Consider the following 22,380-nt stretch of genomic DNA (forward strand, 5'->3'; position numbering starts at 1 on the left):
CTTAATATATTTTTTTTTATGTAACAGCTAGCCTTAAACAATGCTTTACTTGTTTCATGCTTGAACGAATTAGAACTGGTGGTTATTTCTTTTGGTTTGCTCGAAACACTTTGTATAGCGTGTTTGTTTTGCAAAAAATGTCAAGGGGGAGATTGTTGGATCCTTTGTGGCATGATTTGGTTTTGGCAAAACAATTTTATTAAAGTGCAAGAAGATGTTCAAGACCCAGGTTACTTGTGCCGGATTGTCCTCCCACGCGAATATAACTGAAAACTTCCCAGTTTTCAATTAAAAATATATTGGATATTTGGTTTCCGATTCTATGAGACTCGCGAGAGATTTATGGGTTGACCTAATAAAGTTCTTTGGGGGGTCACACACACTTGTTAGGCAAATTCACGCCGCCTTAAAATCTTGAGCTAGTCTCTCTGCCTTGGAGATTTACATCGACAACTATCCCTTGGTACTTGCGATTTTGTGATCATTGTTTTTATCTGAATCCGTGAGTTCGTGTGTTTGCATTGACGTGCTTAATAATATTCGAGAGCAGATTGGGTGAAACATAAAGAGTCTCTAATCCGAGAGGAGGTCGGATTTACATCCATCGAAAGAGTCAAATACGGAGGTGTTTGTGAGCGGGTCATCAAATTTAATATTCCTATTCCATTGATATAGTGGATTGTTTTAACGCGAACGCATCAATCCCCCTGAATAGTTAGTTTGACGTCGAACGGGGTTACCAATTCTCTCTTGTCCTTTACTGCTTCTAATTTGATTGTTTACTTGTTTATCACCATGATTAAAACTACCTAAAAACAATTAGTTCAACAAATTGTGTCACCTACTAGTTGAACAACTATCTTAATTACGTTGAGTACTTTCAGTATGGATAGCAAGTATACAAGAAATTTATTTTAATACGAGATTAGAGTACAAAACATTAAACAAAGATATGCTTATTCAGTCATTCCTATATATACCAAGAAAACTGAAACATTATTAATGCAAATCTTCCAAGCAATCAACATCCTAAAAAAGAGTATGAAAGGGATGGGAAGAAGAGTATCTCTAGTTAAGGTCATTTGACAGGCAACAATATATATTTCCGAAAATAAATAAAATAATTAAAAGAAAAAGGAAAGGAAAATTAAAAAAACTGACCCAATCGAGTTCTCAGAAGGATGTACTCTTAAATCAACCTATTTAGTACTCTAGTTCAGCAAAAGCTCTCTCTTTCTCTCATCACAGCCAATCCTTGTCAGCACATATTTATTCACATCCCAAGGGCTTTTGAATTCTTTTATTTCATCGCGCCACGGGAAAGAATCATCACAGCAAAATCTCCGTCTCTCTTTATTGCTTCCGTAGCCTCACTCTAACTCTCTATCTTCTCGCAGCTACCTCACAGCGTTGCACCATGACTAGCTTTTGCCTTGGCCTCCAAGAAATTTCAGAACCTTGACCTCTTTCAACCGGCAACCTCAACGACCTCGGCTTCGCTGTCGCTGTAGTCTCCCCAGCATTTGGCCGGCTTGTCACCATTGTTGGATTCCTTGGCAGCGTCGGTTTCCCCAGCAATCAGATCCACGTGACCTCGTTTCGCGTCGGTTTTGGAATCAGCGATATCGCCATCCACGGGCTGGTCTTCTTCTCGTGTCTCCTCTTCGGCCGTTGCCTCGGTCACTTCTGCATCGGACTTCTCAGCATTCTCCTCCGCAGCAGTGTTGCCATAGTTGTCTTCTAAACCCGATTCGACATTACCCGGCGACTCCAACGAGCCGCTCGGGGAGACCAGAGTCCCGTTCAGAGACCCCGCGGGGTAGCCGTTTGGAGAAGCCAAAAACCCGTTTGGGGAAACGGGGTAACCGTTCTGAACCCAAGGCTGGCCCGGAACGAACTCCGCGGCATGGGGGTTCATTATTCTCGGGGGGCTGAAGTGGTTTCCGTCGACAATGAGCTCGCCGTTGTGAAAAGCGGGTTTTCCTCGGGAGCCTCGGTTGTTAACCCTGTTGTTGTACCCGCCGGACAAGCGCGGGCCGTACGGAACCCTCGCCGTCGCCGACTGGTGAGGCATTCTCCGGACCGGAACGGAGATCATCGGAGGAATGCTCACCGGCGGGGGCAAAATTCCTCCGTGTTCTTTGAACCCCGGGACCGGGATCGTACCTAAAATGGGAATCATTGACGGGTTGAACGGCGGCGCCGCGGCCGAGAGCTTCTTCGTGGTTTCCTTGCTGGTTTCGGGCTCTTCCTGAGACTCTCCTTCAGTTGGCACCGGACTTTCACCGTTCGGTAGATCATACGACTCTTCATCTCCGGGTTTAGTGTCCGAGGTTTCTTTCTCCCGCGACGGACTTGTATTTCCAGCCTGACTTTCAGGTTGCTCGCCTTTCGCGTCACTGACGTTCGACGTTTTGGAAATAACTGAATTTTCGACTCCATGGACCGGAAGGCTTCCGAGTTTTTTGCCATCTAAGATATTTGTATCTACTTCCATATCTCCGACGATGACAATGTTTCTCACCTCCACGATTTCCTTTACAACAGAATGCTTAGCTTTAATATTCACGCCGTCCATGTCTGTCTTCTTGGTTTTCTCTTCGGAAACTAAAATCTGCTTCACTTCTTCGGGTCTCTGAACCTTGTCTACCTCCACATCCTTGACAGTAGATTCATCGAGCGGGGTGTCTGAGGCGGTGGTATCTGGGCTGGTCTGAGAATTTTTTCCAGCGCGAACATTCTCTTTTGGTAACTGTTCCACCACCGCCTTGACGATCGTCCCCGGTGGAGCCAGGGCAACTTCTTTGTAGGAAAACTTTCCGGAGGCCTGAACACTAATTGAGCTCGCCGTTGGAGCGGACTTGGATGACTTTGGGCTAGCCGGGGATGACTTTGGGTTCATGAGCTTCTCTGCTCCACTATTAGCCGGTTTGGGACTGAAGCTAGCGCTCTTGGTGAACTTTTTGGTGATGGGAAGAGGATTATTAGCAGGCGAAGTGGAGGTATTAGGCTCACTTGGGGAAGTTTTACCCGGTGCAAAATTGGCGGGCTTTCCTCTGTATCTTTGAGTCTGGGATGAATTCATGAAATTAGTGTTCAGTTTAGCGAGACTCGGTCTCCTCGAACCAGAAGGCTTGCGACTTGTAACCGAACGACTCTTTGGAACAGCCTCTTGCCAGCCTTCGTCCGAGTTGTCATCCGGTGACAAATCCTCGCTGGCACTCAGCGTTACAGGCGGTTCCGGCAGAGTTGAATCGGGTTTCTCGTTTCTCGGTTCGACAATTTTAACCTCAGCTTTGTTTTCTTTATCGCTTGAATGCTCGGCAGAGTGAGCGGTGGGCGACAAGAGTTCATCCTTCGGATACTCGTCCGAGCTTACTTCCTGCCCAGGTTTTCCTTTGACCTGTGTTTCGAGGAGAAAATTTACGTTGCTTTCAGATTGTTGGAACTAAAAGCATGAACAGTGGTACAAGATTAAAGCAGTAACAGATTTGTGACCTTTGAACGAGCTCTCTTTTCTCTAGCCTTCATATCAGCATCTGGGGTGATATAATCCAAAAGGTCTGACACACTGATTAAGGAATAATATGCCTCAGATAATCTTTGATACTAATCGATTTGAGCAATAAAACAGCCAGAAAATGATAAGTTAAAAATGGTTCAAAGAAACTCATGCATCAATGTTATCGTTTAATTAGTTCACAAATGTAGGTAGTCAAAAGAAGTACAAGAAATACACGAATTACTGATATAAAGATAAGATCATCCCTAAAACGACAGACTCAATCATTTATAGTGTTTGATAGTTAGTAACTATTACCTCAAATGACCTTTGCTCGAGATTGAGGCATCGGGTTTGGGAGTACCATTACGTGCAGCTTCTTGCTGCTCCAAAGCCTTGGACTCGAAATACTCAAGCCATGCAGCAGCGTCCTAGAAAATTTGATGGTTCAGAAAACTTGGAATACTAATGATCTAATCAGAGCATTTTCAAGATCATCGAATATGGAATAAGATTGTACCTGTGTACGAAGGTCCTCTGACCCGAGCTTTGCCTGTAAAATTTGAAGTGTAGTCTGCTCGTGCTGTACACTCAGAGAGTAGGCTTCCATCAACGACAGTGCTATAGCAATTGCGTGATAGCTCGCAGCAGTCTGTAAAAGATAAATTTCGATTTAAATAAACAGTTATGGCTTACTTTAATGTCTATAAGGACAGAGAGTGCAAAAGATAACAACGCTAGAAAACATCAACTGAAATATTTATTTTTAAAAACTGATGTCGTATGATCATATAGAGAAATATTGATAGTACTCGTAAACACGAGATGGGATTAAGGAAAAATTAGGAACTGCCTACTTATTAATGAAAAAAATGACAACTCGAGGTAAAACCCAATTAATGTTGGCCTTTAAAATTAAGAGCATCAAAATGACTAGTCTGCCCTTCAGGCCCTGCACCTAGCCAGTATTTATTTTGAGTGTGTTTGAAACCAAGTCGCTCTCAATGTATGCATCTGATAATGGTACAAGCAAGAAAATGAAAGAATTTAATAGACTGAGAATGAGACCTGAATATGGTCTGCTCCGAGTAACCTTTGATTACATTTCAGAGCCTCGTGGAGATAACGCAAAGCAATGTGGACATTCCCTAAACCTTCTTCCATCATAGCAACGTTAATGTATGTAGCAGCGGTGTTGGGATGAGATGGGCCGCATGTAAGATGTAGAAGATATAGCGCACGATTCACATACCTATAAACAGAGAATAGTTAAGACACGGGTGAGACACGAAATATCAAGGTAAACAATGTTAGAAGTCTGAGATACACATAGGAGGACAACTAATGCTAGTGGTCATAACATTTGGCAACGTGGATTGCTAAATGAGGAAAATCTACTTATTTTAATCCCCAGTAATTTTACCAAATGCAATTTCTGTCATTTCTCTATAGAGGGAAAAAGAAAACCGATGCTTCTTACATTCGGATTAAACAATCTCAAGTGTTTCACCCGTCTTAATATTCATTAGATGCAAAATATTGCAACTTCAAGAGAAAAAAGACCAAATATCCCTTTCAATTTCCGTACGTTAAAATATTAAATTATATTTCTAATTTCTAATTCAATCTCCATATTAAAATTTTAGCTTAAAAGTCATTTAATTATCAAATAAATCCATCTCGTCAGTTAGATAAAATGGGATTGAACATGATAGCATACTTCAAGGCCAACTCTGTATGTTGAAGCCGATAGTAGAAAACAGCTAGATCTCCATAGCTCTTCATTGTATCAGGATGATCAAGTCCAAGCTCTCTCTCATTAATATCCAGAGCCTTTTGCTGATATATGGTGGCCTGATTCAATAAGATATCTCTTTAGATTAAAAGATGAAAGTAGAAAGTACACTGATAGCATCAAAAATAAGTTCATCACTCCAAAATAGCCAATATGTGTCGTACGGTTTTTGCATTACATATCAGATTCACTTGACTTGAAATATTAGAACCCAAAATTTATCTTTCTTCTCCAATGACGGTCATTATATTATGGTATCTCCAAATGGTCTAACCACCGAAGAATCAAACAGAGAGATGCTTGAGATCAAAATTTGTCGCCAGCAAAAGAAAGAAACACCAAATAGCTCCAGAATAAACAAGAAAGCATGCACTTCCAATTTTATAAGTAAGCGGGAAGAATAAAAGTTATTGTTAAAAAAAAAAAAGTTAGCATTCTTTATCATCCCTCATCATTGAAAAAACCACAGCTAGACCACTTCATGAAGTAATTACACAACTCTGCTATGTATTTTTCTATAGTGCTTTCACAACTAGAAAAAAAAAAATTCGTTGTTACTAATGCTTTGAAAGGTATACCTGATTGAAGTCACCTGTATGATAGAGAACCACCGCCAGAAGACTGTACGCTCCCGCAGTCATTCTATGATATGGACCGCAAACACACACAAGTTTTGCGAGTGCCTACGCGGAATACCATAAAAGGTTCAACAACAATATATACGCTAAGTGATCATCTAGATAGCTTAAAATAACGGAGTAAAGTCATTTCATACCTTGGTTCCAAAATTCACAGCATCTTCCAGTTTACCTTTATCCAGGGAAGTTTTAGATGATTCCAACAGTGTACGCCCATCGGCAGATGAGCACGCAATATGCTGCAGAAAGAAGCACCGAGATTAATAGTATTACAAATATTATTTTTTGGTCGTTTTATTTAATTAAGTGGGCGATGTACCTTGTACACAGGAACCATGCTTATGATGTCAGATTTTCTAAACGGAGTTGCGGTGTCCATGTCATAGTCCCTTGGGACGAGCTCAAGTCCAACCTGACAATGTATATTTATTTTTAATTTTAATAATAATTAAAAGAAGCTTTTCATAAAGAGATAATTGAAAGCCGTAACTACATACCTTGTGGCACAATCCACGGAGGATAGCGTACTTTCTTAGCTCTTCACCACTGTCGTGTTTCCAATTCCACCCAAACCGCTTTCTCAAGAAATTTTCCACCCAATTCCATTTAAGTTTCTCATCGTTGACAGAATTTTCATTACCATTTTCAGCCGATGATGTTCCCAGCAACACATTTAAACATGACGCGACTGAGGAAGCCAAGTCATCGACGTTATGAACTGCTGCTATGACGGCTTGTAGTATGTGTTTGTAGGCTCTCACAATCATCTCGTGTACACAGAGAGATTGTACATGAGGGAGTTTATCAGCAAGTTCAACCTAGCATGACAGAACACACAGTGAGAAGCACGTTAAGTATATTGTACTAATGTCGGGCAATCAATATCGTTGATAATGAATGAAATTACTAATTGAGACTTACCACACGTCCCAAGGAACCCATTTGCAAACCCCTAGTATGCATAAAATCTGTTAATGTCCTTCCATCAACAGGCGAAAGTTCAAGGGAGCCAAAATCTGCGACCTAGTAACAAGAGGGCCCGCAATTAAGCATATCAATACCTTGACATCCGACAGACAAAAAAGGATGAAGAAACTGATCATTTGAAAACTGACCAGTTTTGGAAGAGCAGTATCAGCGTAATACTTGTGTGCCATCTCGATCAACTCGTCAGGAGACTGCCAGTGAGAAGATGGGTATAAGAGAATATGAACCATGAAGCAGAAAATGTACATGGAGGATTAAATAATTAATCAGCTGGGCAGGAAGATATAAAGAGGAATATTTTAGCCTGATTTAATCCAGATAAAATATCCAACAAACCTTAAGGTGAAGACCCGTATCTGATTCCTTAAGGCGCAAGTATGCAGCTTCTGGAAGCAGCTCTTTCCACATCATTTCCTTTTCAACATCTCGCTTCTCGAGTTCTTTCTGGTTCCCGGCATCTGAAATCTTATTCGAGTCCAAGTCCTCTTTCCCTGGTTCAGTTTTTCCGCCCTTCACATCTATCTTCTTTTTTATTTCCTTGAGCAACCCACCTTGCTTTCCGAGACCCTTCACGACCTGCTCTGGCTTAGCTTCGTCGGGTTTCTTGGAATCAGTCTTCCCTGAAGCCTGGTTTTGCAAATGTTGGACCCAACACGCTCCTAACTCCCATCTGATCGATTTCGTGCACTTAGCCGGCTCTTCCTGCAGCCTTGCTAAGCTTTCTTCCATTACTTTCCTTACCAAGGACCTTTCAAAATCTGGAGTCTGTACCTTTTGACCCGTACTTGATAATTGAGGTGAAGATGACTTGTGTAGTAGCATCCTCAAGCTGTTAACATACATTATACTTGTAAGCAAATGCATTTGGCCTTGGTTGACGAATTCGCTAACTTGGATAGAAATATTCAGAAAAAATGGCCTTGCGAAGTTTTGATCCATTATTTTTAATCAAACACCCAATACACTAAAAATAAGTTATTCAAAAATAGTATTTAATCGATGGGAATTAATTTCCCTAACAAGACCATCAGATTTCAAATGTTGGTGAGCAAGAGTTTTGAAGCTAAACACACCTGTTGACATTTAAGGCATTTGCACCACCTTCAGGTTGGTCCTCAATTTCGATATCTTGAGGAAGAGCCTTCTCTTCCCACTTCACCTCAGAAGAAACCTTCACAACAGCTGTGAACCCGCAATGTCTAATAACTACCACACCTAAAGTAGCAGTATCCTGTAAAATTATAAGAAACAAAAGTATAAAGATTATAAATAAAAAGCGATGCACATATTAAAAAAAAAAAAAAAAAAAAAAAAAAAAAAAAAAAAAAAAATTCTCATTCTCACATGAACAGTTGCGCTCTCATCAGCTGTTATGCCTTTGAGTAAATTTCTCCGAGCAAGCTCATCCCCAGACATTCCAAGAACCTGACTTCCATCGTTCTTACTGTCCAACTTGGTACTTCCATCAGGCACATCTCTCGTCACCTTAATACTCAGATCCCCGACTCTTTCCTCGTGAACAAGTAAAGCAGAGGGGTCGTTCAAGGACTCTTGGCTGTTTTCAATGACCCTCCTAATCGCTGCGACAGCTTTGAGAACTGACACATCGACGAACAGACTGTGAAGCAGAAAGGCTTTCCTGTCTCGAATTTGACGCTCTTCTGCGGTTTTACATGGCATCGCAGCTAGAATCGCAAACTCTTTGGCCCAAGGCCTTCGGTCATGTTTTCCATCTCTTCCTTGTCCACCACCATTCCCTCCCCAGTTCTCGTCTTCCACCGGTAGAGGTTGGAAAATAGACGGGTTGTCGGCAACAACTGGAGGGACGACCCATGTGTTTGACCGAAAACCATATGGAAGATTTCCAAACTGAAATATAATAAGCACACATACAATAGTATATTATATCGTCCGACATTGGCTGAAAGATAAAAGGGTCAGAAGAAACACATACCTTATTGTGCTCGGTGAAGGCTTTCATAAGACCGTTGTATGCCTGCAAGGCAGAAAAAAAAAATGAACCGCTTGAGAGAATCAAGTAACAATAAGCAACCCGCGAAACTTATGCATTCATTATTGTACAATTTTCCATTCTTGGATGTCTGAAGAAAACTTAAAGGAAAAACCCATTAATATTATTAAACGATTAGGGAATAAAGAACGCACACGTGTGCGAGATAGAGAATATGTAATCTCGCAACATGCTAATTCCTTTGGATTTCAATTTCCCTTAATATTTTTGTAGGAAAAAGTAATACATATTCATGTGACACATTCTTCCGCAAATTTTACAGTGACCACATTCGCCGCCTGATAGACCCTTCTCTCCAGCCGATTCCTGCCAAGCATTCTCTTCAACGAACACCCGAATGACAATGGAAACTAAGGCTACGATGTCCTAGACAAGCAACTGCTTCTCCGGAAAGCATTTCTCCGCACTTTTGTTGCTGTTTTCGTCAAATTTAATGGCCAGAAATCCACCCGTCTCTGGAAAACTCAGACTGTGGTGATCAGAAATCTCCGCCGTCTTCGGCAAATCAGATGCGGCAGAGTTGTTTTGTCTTGGATGTCCACTGGTGAGAGGGAGATAGGGAAGTTGGACGATGAAGGTGTAGAGGATGACAATTGCGAGGGGGAATATCACCGTGATCATGAATTTCTTGGCGTCTCCCAAAGATAATACTGTCTCAGCACTGGTTGCTGAGTCAACTCGCTTGGTGGGCTTTACATTTTTTCGTTTGGTACTAATACATTAGCGTGAAACTCATGTGTGTGTGTGTGTGTGTGTGTGTGATAATCAGATTCAGCATTTGCGATTTTCGTATTTATGAAAGAATAAAAAACAACCTGCCAATTTTCCTCAACCCAAACAAGGTAATTTAAATACTAGGGTTTTTAATTTTAAATTTTTTTTTCCACTTGCATTTTATAAGTTCCAAACATAGGCGAAACTTACAGCCTCAAACGCCCTGCTGATTTGCTGAAGAAGTCCAACCAAAGAATGGCTCAAAAGAATGCGCTTCCCAGCTGGATAAAACCCTTTTCTTGAAGCGACAATTTTTGTCGGCTTTCCATTGCAAACTCGAACCTGCAAAACAGCATTTATTCTTATCGACCAAGACCAAATTTGAACATAGATCAACCCGCTCGAAAACCTTCTGCAACAAAGCATTCACTCAAGGCAATAGTTACCATAAAACCTTACGTCAATTTGGAAGTAATCGTCCACGGTCTTATCCTCGAGGAAGGGACGAGTAGATCTTCGAATATCTGCAAGAAAGAACTCACAACATGACTAACACATTTACCATAAAAATAGGATAAAATAAAAGTCTCAAAAAACTTTAATTTGCAGCAAATCTCTCATTTCAAATCTACACATGTGGTCTATGCATCATCAAAATGAACAAGAACACGACAACTTAACGTAACTCTAAAACCAACAGAAATGCACTAACCAAACTAAAATTTCATAGTTTCTTAAAGCGCGTAAGTTCAAAAACCCAAAGAACGAAATCAAACTAAACCAAAACAAAGAACCGGTTCGATTTCTTTCACACGTTCGCATACAAGACGAACTCAAGCTCGATAGATTAACGTTTTCACGCAGGAATTTCGACAAACAATTGGGGGACTCACAGTGAATGGGAGGCGTAAGGTTTGAGAAGGAGAAGAACTCGTAGAAGTGGCCGAGCAAGGGCGGAGGGCACATGGAGACGGCGGGGTCGATGTCTCCGGCGACATTGAGGGATTTTCCGGCGGGATTTTTGTCGGAGTCGGAGTCTTTGGGGGGTTTGGGAGCGGCTGGGCCGAAGGAGGTAGTGCAAGCCACGATGTCCAGAAGCCTTCGCACGTGTCTCACTGCCACCTCTTCACTGTACTCCTCTGTGTAAACAAATTATTATAGAAAATAGATTAACCATAATTTTGAGAATTAGGCTAAATTTCAGTTAACTTAAAGTTATAATCTAATCTCCTTTAAAAAAAAAAAAAAAAAAATCATAATCTATTTTAAAGATGGTAAACCGAAAAAAGGAGCGTATTTTGTTTTATAGGTTGTAGCATTTCTCTACTAATATTTCATCGGACAAAACGGTCAAACAATTTTTTTACTAATTTAGCTGTGGTTAATTTTATGTGTTACGTAAACTATTTTTAAAACAACTATTTCGGTTAAGAGTCAATTAACTCAAAAGTAAATAAAAAAATTTCCGGTTAGTATTTACCAATTTCCTCCGTAAGATATCAACTTGTTAAATAAGAATCACTTTTTTTTCCACTAAAAACTTAATTTGACTAAAAATAGTAAAATACTACTAAGTCACGTGTACAAATATAATTTAACCTCAACAGTTAATTTTAACAATTAATGTCAATTGTTGACATAGATGTCAACGATAAATGTCGATCGTTGTCATTTATCTTAACAAATAGAGAATTCAAAACTCACAGATGTCAACAATTGATGTCAATTATTGACATCATGTTGAATGTAAAATTGTATTTATATAAATGACTTACTAGTATTTTTGACCAACTTAAGCTTTTGATGAAAATTGGAAAAAAAAAACTTATCTAATGGTGGTAATTGAAACAATTTCTTAAAAAAACATAATTATTCGTCAATAGTTGCTGACGCACTTACAAACAAGCACGATGTCATATGAAGCCCAAGGGGCTATAGCCCCAACTCAATTTTTTTTTTATATAATTTCAACTTCAAAAAATTATAAATTAGCTTTTTTGAATTTTTTTTCACAATTTATCGTTGCTCACAGAAGTGAGGTCCACAAACAAGTGGGGCCTCTTCACTGTACTCCTCTGTGTAAACAAATTATTATAGAAAATAGATCAACTATAATTAAGAATTAGGTTAAATTTCAGTGAGGAACTTCAGTAAACTTAAAGTTCATAATCCAATCCCCTTTAAAAAAAAAAAAAATTCATAATCTATAAAAAAAAATGCTAAACCGAAAAAAGAGCGTATTTTGTTTGATAGGTTGTAGCATTTTTCGACTAATATTTTACCGGTCAAAATGGTCAAACAATTTTTTACTAATTTATCAGTGGTTAATTTTATGTGTTTTGTAAACTATTTGAAAAAGCTAGTTTGGTTAAGAGTCAATTTAACTCAAAAGTAAATAAAAAAATTTCAATTTTTTGCTTTTATTTTTTTAACTTCAAACAACAATAAATTAGCTTTTTTTAACTTTTTTTTTGCAATTTATCATTGCTCAGAGAAGTGGGGTCCACAAATAAGCGGGGCCCACACACTCTCTCACATTATCTATCCGTCGAGTGTTTTTCATTTTTGTTTGCAACATATGTTTAAAACTTATTTTTTTTCCTCTAAATACGGATAACCGTTTATATGTGGATGTATTAATTAAGTCATATATATATTTGGGAAATTAGATACATTAAATTATTCAATGTATAAGTGATTGGCTATTTAAAAAAAAAAAAAAAGCGATTGACTACAAATCTTTAATCAACTTCAAAATGAAACAATAATTTTTTTTTTGACAACGACGAAAAATAAAAACTAGTAATAACGACTGGGTGATTCGTTATAACCTGCAGCTAGTGCCTGTTAAGCAAAGATGTGGCCATGGTTTGGACCTCTAGTATTGGTCGAAAGAAAAGACATTATTACCTTCAACAATGGTGAGGTGGCATGGTTTGAGTGAAAGAATGTCCACCGAATCCTTCAATCTGGGTCCCCGCACCTGATATGATATTGAGATAGTCAACGGTCAACTCATCATGCAGTTAAGTAATAATAGTTTCATAAACGTGATATTTTGACGTTAACAATGAATAGAAGTTCATAAATTCCTTGGAAAAAAAAAACATAATAGTAATAACAAAGACAAAATATGGTGGACTACTTTCATGGGTCCCACGTAAAAACTTACCACATAACATTAATAAGTTATTTGAAATTTTAAGAGTTAATTTATGATAGTCTTTAATTCAAAGGAGTATTCTTCTGGAATTGTTAATGAATTTTTTTTATTTATTAATTGTAGTTGTTGAGCATTTGTTGGCCTCGTTAATTAGTCCATTAATCGTAAATGTATAAAATACCGACACCGCCAAAAGTTCAATATATGTTTACAATTTCCTAGATTCTAATAGCATTCTATCACCTCTTTAAAAAAAATCCTAAAAAAATAACGAAACAAACATTCTTTCACAAACACAAAGACCGAGCTCGTAATTGTTTTACTATTATATGTCAGTAATATAAAATACAGGGTACTAAATTACGAATCTTCTATTTTACTCCTCTGAATATGCATACCAATTCAAATTGTATTTAAAATATTAAAAAAAAAAAAAAAAAAAAAAAAAACTCGAGCACAAAAGGCCAGACGCCATTATAAAAGTCTTAATTTTATTGTCTAATCTCTAAATTTTATTCATCATATCAATTCCAAATTTAAAATTTCACTTCTCTAATTTGTGAGTTGTACAAATGTATGCCATTTTCTTCATGTACAAATTTAGGTATTAATAATGTGAGTTTTTTTTTCTTCGTGATGTTAATTCTTTTTTTTCTTCCTAATAATTAAAAATGCAAGTCAAGTGGACCTAGAAAGACCAAGAAAAATGGTGGGGCAATAACAATCTTGGTTGAAAATAATTTGTCGAACAAAGTTTATAGAACTCATGTGCAGATAACACGTTTGGATTAATTCTTGTTTAGGATAAAAGAAAAAGAAGAAGAAGAAAATATAGAGAAACCCACAATAAATAATACCAAAAAATTACTGTATATGCTCCAACATCAGTATTTACACTATTGTCCTAATATACTTTGACCAAGAACGTTGAATATCATTACTAATTTACTTAAACGATAATTCATTATTAATTACAATAATAAATAAATATATAACTAGGTAAGTGGACCTTGTGGTAAAAATTAAAGTCGGTAAAATTTAATATATTCAAATTTCATGAGAACTTACCTCGTGTGACAAAGAGAAATTGGTCAAGTGACACGTCTCTACATGTACTCCCAAAAGCTTCCTCACATCCAAAATCCTGTCCGTAGATATTCCCTGCAATATTTTTCCAAAAATTACAAAACAAACCAAAAATACCATGAAAGAAAAATAATTCGAGAACCGATGATAGAACAATAAGATATATGAATTATGTACAGCTCAAAATGTGTGGTAGCTTCTTAAACAAGGCCGCTAAGTGGCTGAATATTAGTCTATAGCGTCCAAAATTATGTACTAAACAAAAGCGTTACATGTTTAATTACGTGCTTAATTGGAATTTATTATTTATGCAAACCTTGAGAGTCACTTGTGACTCGTCCGGAGTTTCGACGGTGATTTCAATCACTGTTGGCAAAACTGCAAAATGAAAAAAAAAAATTAATTAATTAAATTGAAAGAATATAAAATAAATAAAAACAAAAAACTCAATCCACGGCCTTTCAACTCGACCCCATACGAAAGATAAGAAAATAATAAGAATCGAAAATATTTAATTTCATCATGATTTTCTCTTGGTCGAGATTAAGGTTTGAAAAAAAAAAAAACTATTCATAAGTCAGAAAATATGAGATAAGCAAGTGGATATTGAACCTTTCTCTTCCTTCTTCTTCTTATCTCCTTTGGGTTTGTGTGGCTTTGCTTTGCCTGTTTTTGGAGCCATTTTTTTATTCTTCTTTTCGTAATTTTTTTCCTAAAACTCTCGGGAGTTGGTGCAGCTCTTCAATGGGCTCTCCGTCTCTTACTCTTTCTCTTCAACAATGGTACCAATGAAAATATTCCTCTTTTGCTCGTCAACACAAACACAAGAAAACTAGAGAATTCAAATAGGCTTGTATCAAGAGAACAACCCACTTCGGAAAAAAAATCTAGCTTTTTAAATCCAAGTCCAAGAAATACCCAATACGCCAAACATTAGCTTTTCTGCTTATACTCTTTTTTTTTCCTTGAACCAAAAAAAAAAAAAAAAAAAAAAAAAAAAAAAAAAAAAGAAGAGGAAAATGAGGCTCTCTTTTTCTTATATATAATGGTACATGAGGGAAAGGATTGGAAAAGGACTTGAATTAAAGTGTTGTTGGTGGGTATTGGTATTAGTAGTAGTAGTAGTGCAAGTGATAGTATAGTAGTAGAGTAAGTGATATGTAATAAAGAAGAGCAAGTGAGAGAAATCGAGAAACAAAGAGAAAAATAATGGGGCGTGAGTGAGGGGTTGTGAGATTTGAGGGGAACGAGTGATTAGGAGGGAAAATTGATATAAATGAGAGAGAGAGAGAGAGAGAGAGAGAGAGAGAGAGAGAGAGAGAGATGGGATAGGATAAGGTGAGGCAAAGGCAGTGCCTTGTATTATATCACAGACGAGTACAAAGTTGAGACTGTGAGAATGAAAAAGGCTATCAGCAGCGATTTGGGGCCTCTCGTTTTTCTTGCCTCTTCCACACAACTCTCTCTTGGACACATCATCACCACCATCGCGCTCCCTTAAAGATTTTTCTAGCTCTTCAGAATTCAATTACGGAACTAATTTGTTTTTTTTTTTTTTTTTTTTTACAATATTGAGTCTTTTTTTTTTTATAGAAAATATGATTAAATAAATAAAAGGCTAATATCATATCATATCATAAAGTCTTAGTTTGGACTCTCCAATCTTATTTCTTTGGATACGTGATAGGATTGAGATTCATGGGTATGAGTGAATGGCACGTGTGTACAAGATAGTTATTTGGAATTTTTTTTAACAAAATAGTTCATTCCGTTTTTCTAATGTTATGGTTAATTAGTCATTTGAATGCAGTAATTACATCCGAGAGGTTGAACATGGTAAGGAGTTTTAATTAAATTTGACCAGCTGTCTATTTCATAACCAAATTTCAAGTATCTAATCTATAATGATTATTTTTACTAGTTACAAGAAGATAAGAAAACCGTTACAAAAATAATTATGTGTCGTAGAAAATGACTACAACACACACCCCCCAAATGAGTTGTGGCGATGCATTAAAAAATACCTAGCATGGCTCGAGAAAAGAATCAACATCCAAAATTTTGGGCCCATCCTCTCTAACAATAGTGCTGCTGATCACCGAATAGGATTTCTAATATGTTGGGGATGGTTAAATGTAACCAAGATATCCAATATCTTACAAATTCGTTATCCCTTGGCCGTAATCGTGGAGAGAGCTTCGCTAAGCTAAAAAAAAGTGCATATGGTAGCCTAGAAGGTTGGATGATAAAGACCATTTTATTCAAGTCTAATCATACTACCTTAGGCAAGTCAATGATTCAAAGTATCTTGGTTTACGCCATGGCAACGTTTTGTCTTCCTAAGCACTTCTGTCGATCAGTAGATAAAGTCACGCGTATGTTTTGGTGGATCGGGAGAAATGATGAAGATGGTGATATGATCCTTGAAGAAGAAACAACGGTATTATATGATAACAATTCTAAGTTCATGGGTTCAAGACTTCAAAGAAGAGTTCATGGCTTAAACCAAGTAGAATGAAAGAAATATAAAGCTAGAGTAAGAAGCGACGCAAACTAGAAAACCAAACACAAATGAAAGGGCAGAACGTATCAAGGAAGAGGAGAACGTGAACACCTTGTAGGCCTTTGCGTGCGAAAAGTCGCACCCAATGGTCTTCCCGCGGACTTTTTCGCTTTTCTGACTTATGGGTGCGAATTTGGGTGCGGAAAACCGCACCTAAAAGTTGCACCTAAAAGTCATGACCATCGGGTGCGACTTTTGACTTTTAAGTGCGAAAAAAGTCGCACACAATGCTGTTTTTTGTACTAGTGAGCACAAGCGGCGGCCAACTTATGTCATTCACACCATTGTAGAAGAAATCTCATTTTGAATTTTGTTTCTTAAGTTATTTCTTTGTATGGTAATGTTAGAGCATTTTTTATGAGTTTTTTGGGCTTTAATCATGTTTAATGAAAACCCATATGTGTTAGGTATTAAGCTAGAATTTTTTTTATTTTAATATCATTAGGCCTAAATAATGTCTCACAAGCCTATTTATATTAAGACAACTAAGAACTCGAATTTGTTTTGTATTTCAATATTTAAGGAGGTTTGATAAAACAGAAAGCCAAATTACTTTATTTATTCATTTACTTTGTTTGCGGCATCCTCATTATTCCAAGGTTCACGTCTCTAGGCTTTGGGTTGTAGAATCACATAAATGGAAGATCTTAGATTTGCAAAGGCACCAACATTGGTCCTGGGTCGTAGGGCACATTGTTCGCGTAGTTTATATCATTTGGTATAAGACTCGGTCGAGTTCATCACCGACTTATCAAGCAAACTTACACATTTTTACGGAATCCTTATTATTCAAAGGTTCACGTCTCTTGGCGTGTGGTCGCATAAACACTAAACTTGAATATCAATGTTTTGTGAAGGCATAAACACTAGTCCGAGTTCATCGTCACAGTGTTGGTATGCTTTGTATCAAAGCAAGTTTTATCTCTAACAAGTTGGAATTATATCATTACTTGTCATGGGGAATCGATGCTCGGTGTAGGAGGGTCTCGCGGTTGCCGTTACTCAGCATGAGGCATCAATGCTCGACGCATGAGGGTCTCGACATGAATTCTTGGTGTTAGGGTCTTCACTACTTGGTGAAATTACTTAACGTGATTAAAATGGCTGTTCAACTCCTATTGAACAACTTGTTGAACAACTTAATGTCACGAAGGAGAGCAGTAAGTTTCATCTTTGACATGGTGATCTTCTCCTAGATCTCAGCAATCTTCTCCTTGATCTCTATTTCAAGCTCCATGATAATCCTCTGTCTTATAGCAGAAGAAACAAAAAAGGTATACCTACACTGGAGGAGGATGGTTGAACATCTCCTTGAACATCTGGAGCAGCAGACACCCCATCAATAACATTTTCATGTTTCCCAGTGTATAACTTGGGATCGGCATTGAAACGCAAAGGCTCTCCACAAAGTGCACCGTCATCAGCCTTCAGACTGTGATGTTGACTAATCACTAATTCATAGATCAAGGAAGGAAACTCAATTGCAATGTTGACTTTTCATGAGGCTCCATGAGCAGCAATTTGATCAAATATGATTTGATTAATGTCTATCTTCTACTTATGGTCGATAGAGAACAGAACTTGACCCATAAATTTGTTCATTGATCCCCTATGAAGATTGGGTAACCAATTCTAGTTCTTGATGGCAATGTCATAGAGCAACGAGAACTTAGTGGTCATATCTATAGAGTACAGATTCTGATCAACCCAACATGTTCTCTCCTTCCTTGTCAGCACACGAGCAATCTTGTCAAAGTCTTGCTCCCCCTAAAACTCTTCCACTGAGTCTGTCCCATAGAAAGAATTTGTAGACCCAGGAGTAATAGACAACTCATTTCCTCTGACCTTAAGAGTACCAAAATCTAGACTAGAAACATCTCAAAACTTCTATGGGATATTGGCAATCACCTATCTAACAAGCCGAATAGAGAACTTCCTAGAAGAAGTGACAGTAGGAAAGATATTTACCTCCTTCAATAATGACACGATCTCTGGAACTGTGTACTTTTCTTCAAGCAAGATTTTCTCATGAATCACGGATCTCTTGAGCATAGCATCCCACCTTTCAGCAAAGGCCTGAGAAGCAAACCAGACACCTCTTTTGCGAAAATCATGTGCAATAGTAGTAGCACTCTTCTTCTTCGAAGGACTCCTCCTTTTTTTAGAGAGACTAGACACTTGTTCAAGGACAGAAGAAGGAACATGTTCAACCTTCTTCTTCTTCTTAGTTGGACTAGCTTTCTTCTTTCGAGATGGATAATCTCTTTTCCTTTTGTGGGGTTCTTCATCACTTTCCGTCTCATCTTCATCTCGTAGGACTCTAGTAGCTTCATTAACAATAGCATCCCTCTTAGAATCTTCTACTTCAAGGACCTTTCTCTTGGTAGATGTCTTCTTCTTGGGCTCTTCATGACTGTGAGCTTTATTGAGAAACTGTGAAAGTACATGCTCAGAAGGAGCTTCTTCATGTTCATCACCCACACCATTGTTGTCAATGGTGCCCACAAGAAGAGTTGTAGTCTCTATTTATGTACATTTGATGTAATATAGTCTCACGAAGACTCTTGCATGTAACTGCTGAATTATTAATAAAATTTGAAACATTCATTCATTCTTCCTTGCCTGTTTGAAGCTTTATGATAAACTATAGTCTTTAGTCCTTAAAAAAACCTAACAACAAATGAAGAGTCAAATATAGATTTTCATGAACAAACTCTTCATGGTTTGCTTAAAATTGTATATTCGCAATCTAAGGGTCAAATGGCTATTGATCTCAGTATGACTGTTAGGAGAATCTATGATGTCTGGTTATGGGACATTGAGAGTTTGCAGACTCTATAGTTCTTCTAGGTATCTTCTGAAGGTACCGAATTGACCAGTGCACTTCTAGAGACAGAATAAAAACAAACCATTTAACCTCTTATGTCTCGAAGTCACTACGTCTGAATTGCATCATACTTACCTCAATCCTGAAATGAGACATGTCATTTCATAGCCTACGTATTCTCATTTGAGAAAGTCAGAGTTCTAGATTCACTATGTGATAGAGACATGATTTATTGGTGAAGAACTAAGTTATGAAGATGTCATGACTAACTTTGTGAAGATCTCATAGATATGGAATTCATGTACAAGATTGCTGAAATGCAATGTATATCACCTCATACTTTGTTCATTGGAATGTGAATAAATGAACTGGCCAGTGTCCAAATTGAGTAATGACTCTTTTGGATGAATCAATGTGACTTCTTAGCTCCTCGTCAATACATTGTTTCTAACTTATTCACAAGCGACAAAGGACTTGAGGAAATAACTATTATCAATGGTGCCCACAAGAAGAGTAGTAGTATCTATTTATGTATATCTGATGTAATATAGTCACACGAAGACTCTTGCTTGCAATTGCTTATTTATTAATAAAAGTTGAAACGCTCATTCATTCTTCCTTGTCTGTTTGAAGCTTTATGATAAAACCTTAGTCTTCAGTCCATAAACAAACTTAACAACTGACGAAGAGACAAATGTAGATTTGCATGAACAAACTTTTCGTAGTTTGCTTAAAACGATACATTTGCAATCTAAGGGTCAAATGACTATTGACCTCAGTACGATTGTTAGGAGAATCTATGATGTCTGGTTATGGGGCATTGAGAGTTGGAGACTCTATAGTTCTTCTAGGTATCGTCTGAAGGTACTGAATTGACCAGTGCACTTCTAGAGACAAGATAAGAACAAACCATTTAACCTCTTATGTCTCGAAGTCACTACGTATGAATTACATCATGCTTACCTTAATCCTGAAATGAGACATGTCATTTCACAGCTTACGTATTCTCATTTGAGAAAGTCAGAGTTCGGACTCACTATGGGATTCTGAACACGACCTATTGGTGAAGTACTAAGTTGTGAAGATGTCATGAGTAACTTTGTGACGTTCTCATAGATATGGAATTCATGTACAAGATTGCTGAAATGCAATATATATCACCTCATGCTTTGTTCCTTGGAATGTGAATAAATGAACTGGCCAGTGTCCAAATTGAGTCTTGACTCTTTTGGATGAAACAATGTGACTTGTTAGCTCCTCATCAATACATTGTTTCTAACTTATTCACAAACGACATAGGAGTTGAGTAAATAACAGCTAGAATGGTAAAATGGTAATTTTGTAAATCCTGACTAGCTGATGATATTCATGAAGGGTAAACATAGATAATATTCAGTGGATCCACTCATTACAATTAGGTTGTATTCTTGAGTAGAAAATAAATTCATTTGACCCGAGAGATTTTCAGTGTCAACTCTTTAGTGGAGTCAGTTGACATTAAGCTAAACTTGGAAAAGGTTTGTGAACTTTTGAGTCCAAGTATGTAGCTCAAGCTTTGTTCATTTGGATCCATGAGGTCACTGTCACTAATCATATTGAGTAGGAATAATTAAACTAGAAGCTAAGTCAAAACAAGAATGAGACAAGTTTTACGAAAATTGTCAAAAGGGTAATTTTGTCTTTTTGGACATAGCATGAAATGAATGTCAATAAGTTTTTTGACATGTTCATATGATGACCTAAATCACTCGGCCATGATGTGTTCATTGGGCCTTGTGGATTAATTTCATTTCAAAGAATTTTACATGAAAATTCTTAATGGGCTATTCTTATGTTGTCATGAACAAGTGAAGAAAATCTAGAATTGCGTTCTAGAAGGCCTTCTTGGCCGCCCAACCCAAAGGAGAAAAAGGAGATTATTTTTTGCATAAATGTATCAAGATACTTGCCAAAAGAAAAAGAGGAAACAAATTTCCTCTATGAGGAAGGTGGGATTTCGGCCAAGGCTAAGGAGGAAGCAAAAGAGGAAAAAATCCAAGGCTTCTAGAAGCCTTGTTTGGCCGTGTGACTCATGTGGAGAAGGAGGGAATATTTGCTCATGACTATGTGATATTCTATAGAAGAGGAAACTACCTTATTGAAGGTGAAACCTCTCCTATAAATAGAGCCCTCATTCTTCACATTTCATTCATCCCAAGTTTTAGAGATTGAGAGCTTCTCTCTCTACCTTGGCCGACTTCTCCTCTCTCTCTCTCTCTCTAGTTTTCTTTCGTTTTTTATTTTGGTACCTAGGTCCTCATTAGACCTAGCGTTTTTAGCTCTTCGACTTTGAGACTTGTTCTCGAGTTGTCGTGTTTAAAAGTGCCCACTCACTAATTCCTTTTCTCTTGAGTGATTTTAGTGATAGAAACTTTCGTGGTTGCTCGAGTTACCGATGAAAGAAGAGAGACGTGCTGCGAGGGGAGACGAACGCTTCAACCTTCCGAAGGCTCATCAACGTTCAAGCTTCTCAAAGGTTTGTAAATTATTTAATGCTCATAATAGTTTTATTTACATGTACTTGCTCTTTGTCTAGGTTAGTAAAATCGTTTTACTCGTTTAAAAGAAATTTTTTTAATTCCGCCGCTTGCTCGAAGCGTTAAACTTTTTCTTAACCCTAGATCAATTCCAACTAATGGTATCAGAGCTATGGTCAAAGATATGTATGTACATGTAATTAAAATTATGAGCTTGAAAATCGTTTTCGAAAGTTTACTAATTTTGTGACAAGTTAGAATTGTTTTCTTATATTTTTTTAATTTATTGCTCATGCCTTTAAATTAAAAATCATGTTGCTTTTCTATGAGTTTGGGATGTTATTAAAACACATTAGAATTAGTTCTAAAAGTTTTTAATTTTTTATACTGAAAAACGTGTTTTTAAGTTTGAGAAAATTTCGAGTAAATTTTGTGACTAGGTATCTTGTCTTTCTAGTTTCTTTTATTTGCTTGATTCGTTTTATGCTTGTTGTTTTCTTTTATACTATGTTATTACTATGTTAATAAAACACAAATAAAAGCTTTAACAACTTAAA

The 22,380-nt window shown here is 37.4% G+C and overlaps 1 protein-coding gene across 1 annotated transcript; it reads right to left on the bottom strand.

Annotated features, from left to right (window-relative positions):
- Positions 1-940: 940 nt before the first annotated feature.
- On the bottom strand, positions 941-15,397 carry LOC149395143 (Tetratricopeptide repeat (TPR)-like superfamily protein). Its single transcript, XM_089615565.1, has 23 exons — positions 14,530-15,397; positions 14,234-14,295; positions 13,900-13,992; positions 12,579-12,651; positions 10,562-10,807; positions 10,128-10,192; positions 9,879-10,010; positions 8,877-8,918; positions 8,267-8,791; positions 7,996-8,153; positions 7,259-7,751; positions 7,051-7,113; positions 6,857-6,958; positions 6,433-6,753; positions 6,255-6,347; positions 6,073-6,174; positions 5,876-5,980; positions 5,223-5,356; positions 4,571-4,754; positions 4,023-4,154; positions 3,821-3,933; positions 3,499-3,571; positions 941-3,403 (listed from the first exon to the last, which is right to left on the bottom strand). The coding sequence occupies exons 1-23, from the start codon at positions 14,597-14,599 to the stop codon at positions 1,469-1,471; spliced, it is 5,316 nt and encodes a 1,771-aa protein (XP_089471691.1). The 5' UTR covers positions 14,600-15,397; the 3' UTR covers positions 941-1,468.
- Positions 15,398-22,380: the final 6,983 nt, after the last annotated feature.

Source organism: Urtica dioica, chromosome 5 (assembly GCF_054948205.1).
Source record: "Urtica dioica subsp. dioica isolate 48M chromosome 5, U.dioica_male_clone48M_v1_H2, whole genome shotgun sequence".
Lineage (NCBI taxonomy): Eukaryota > Viridiplantae > Streptophyta > Magnoliopsida > Rosales > Urticaceae > Urtica > Urtica dioica.

Excerpts from the sequence above, each read along its gene's own strand:
- LOC149395143 (XM_089615565.1), bottom strand. The coding sequence starts at position 14,599 with ATGGCTCCAAAAACAGGCAAAGCAAAGCCACACAAACCCAAAGGAGAT. Across the intron at positions 10,808-12,578 it reads CCACCTCACCATTGTTGAAG|AGGAGTACAGTGAAGAGGTG; the intron begins GTAATAATGTCT and ends TTGTTTACACAG. Across the intron at positions 8,792-8,876 it reads CCTTCACCGAGCACAATAAG|TTTGGAAATCTTCCATATGG; the intron begins GTATGTGTTTCT and ends ATTATATTTCAG.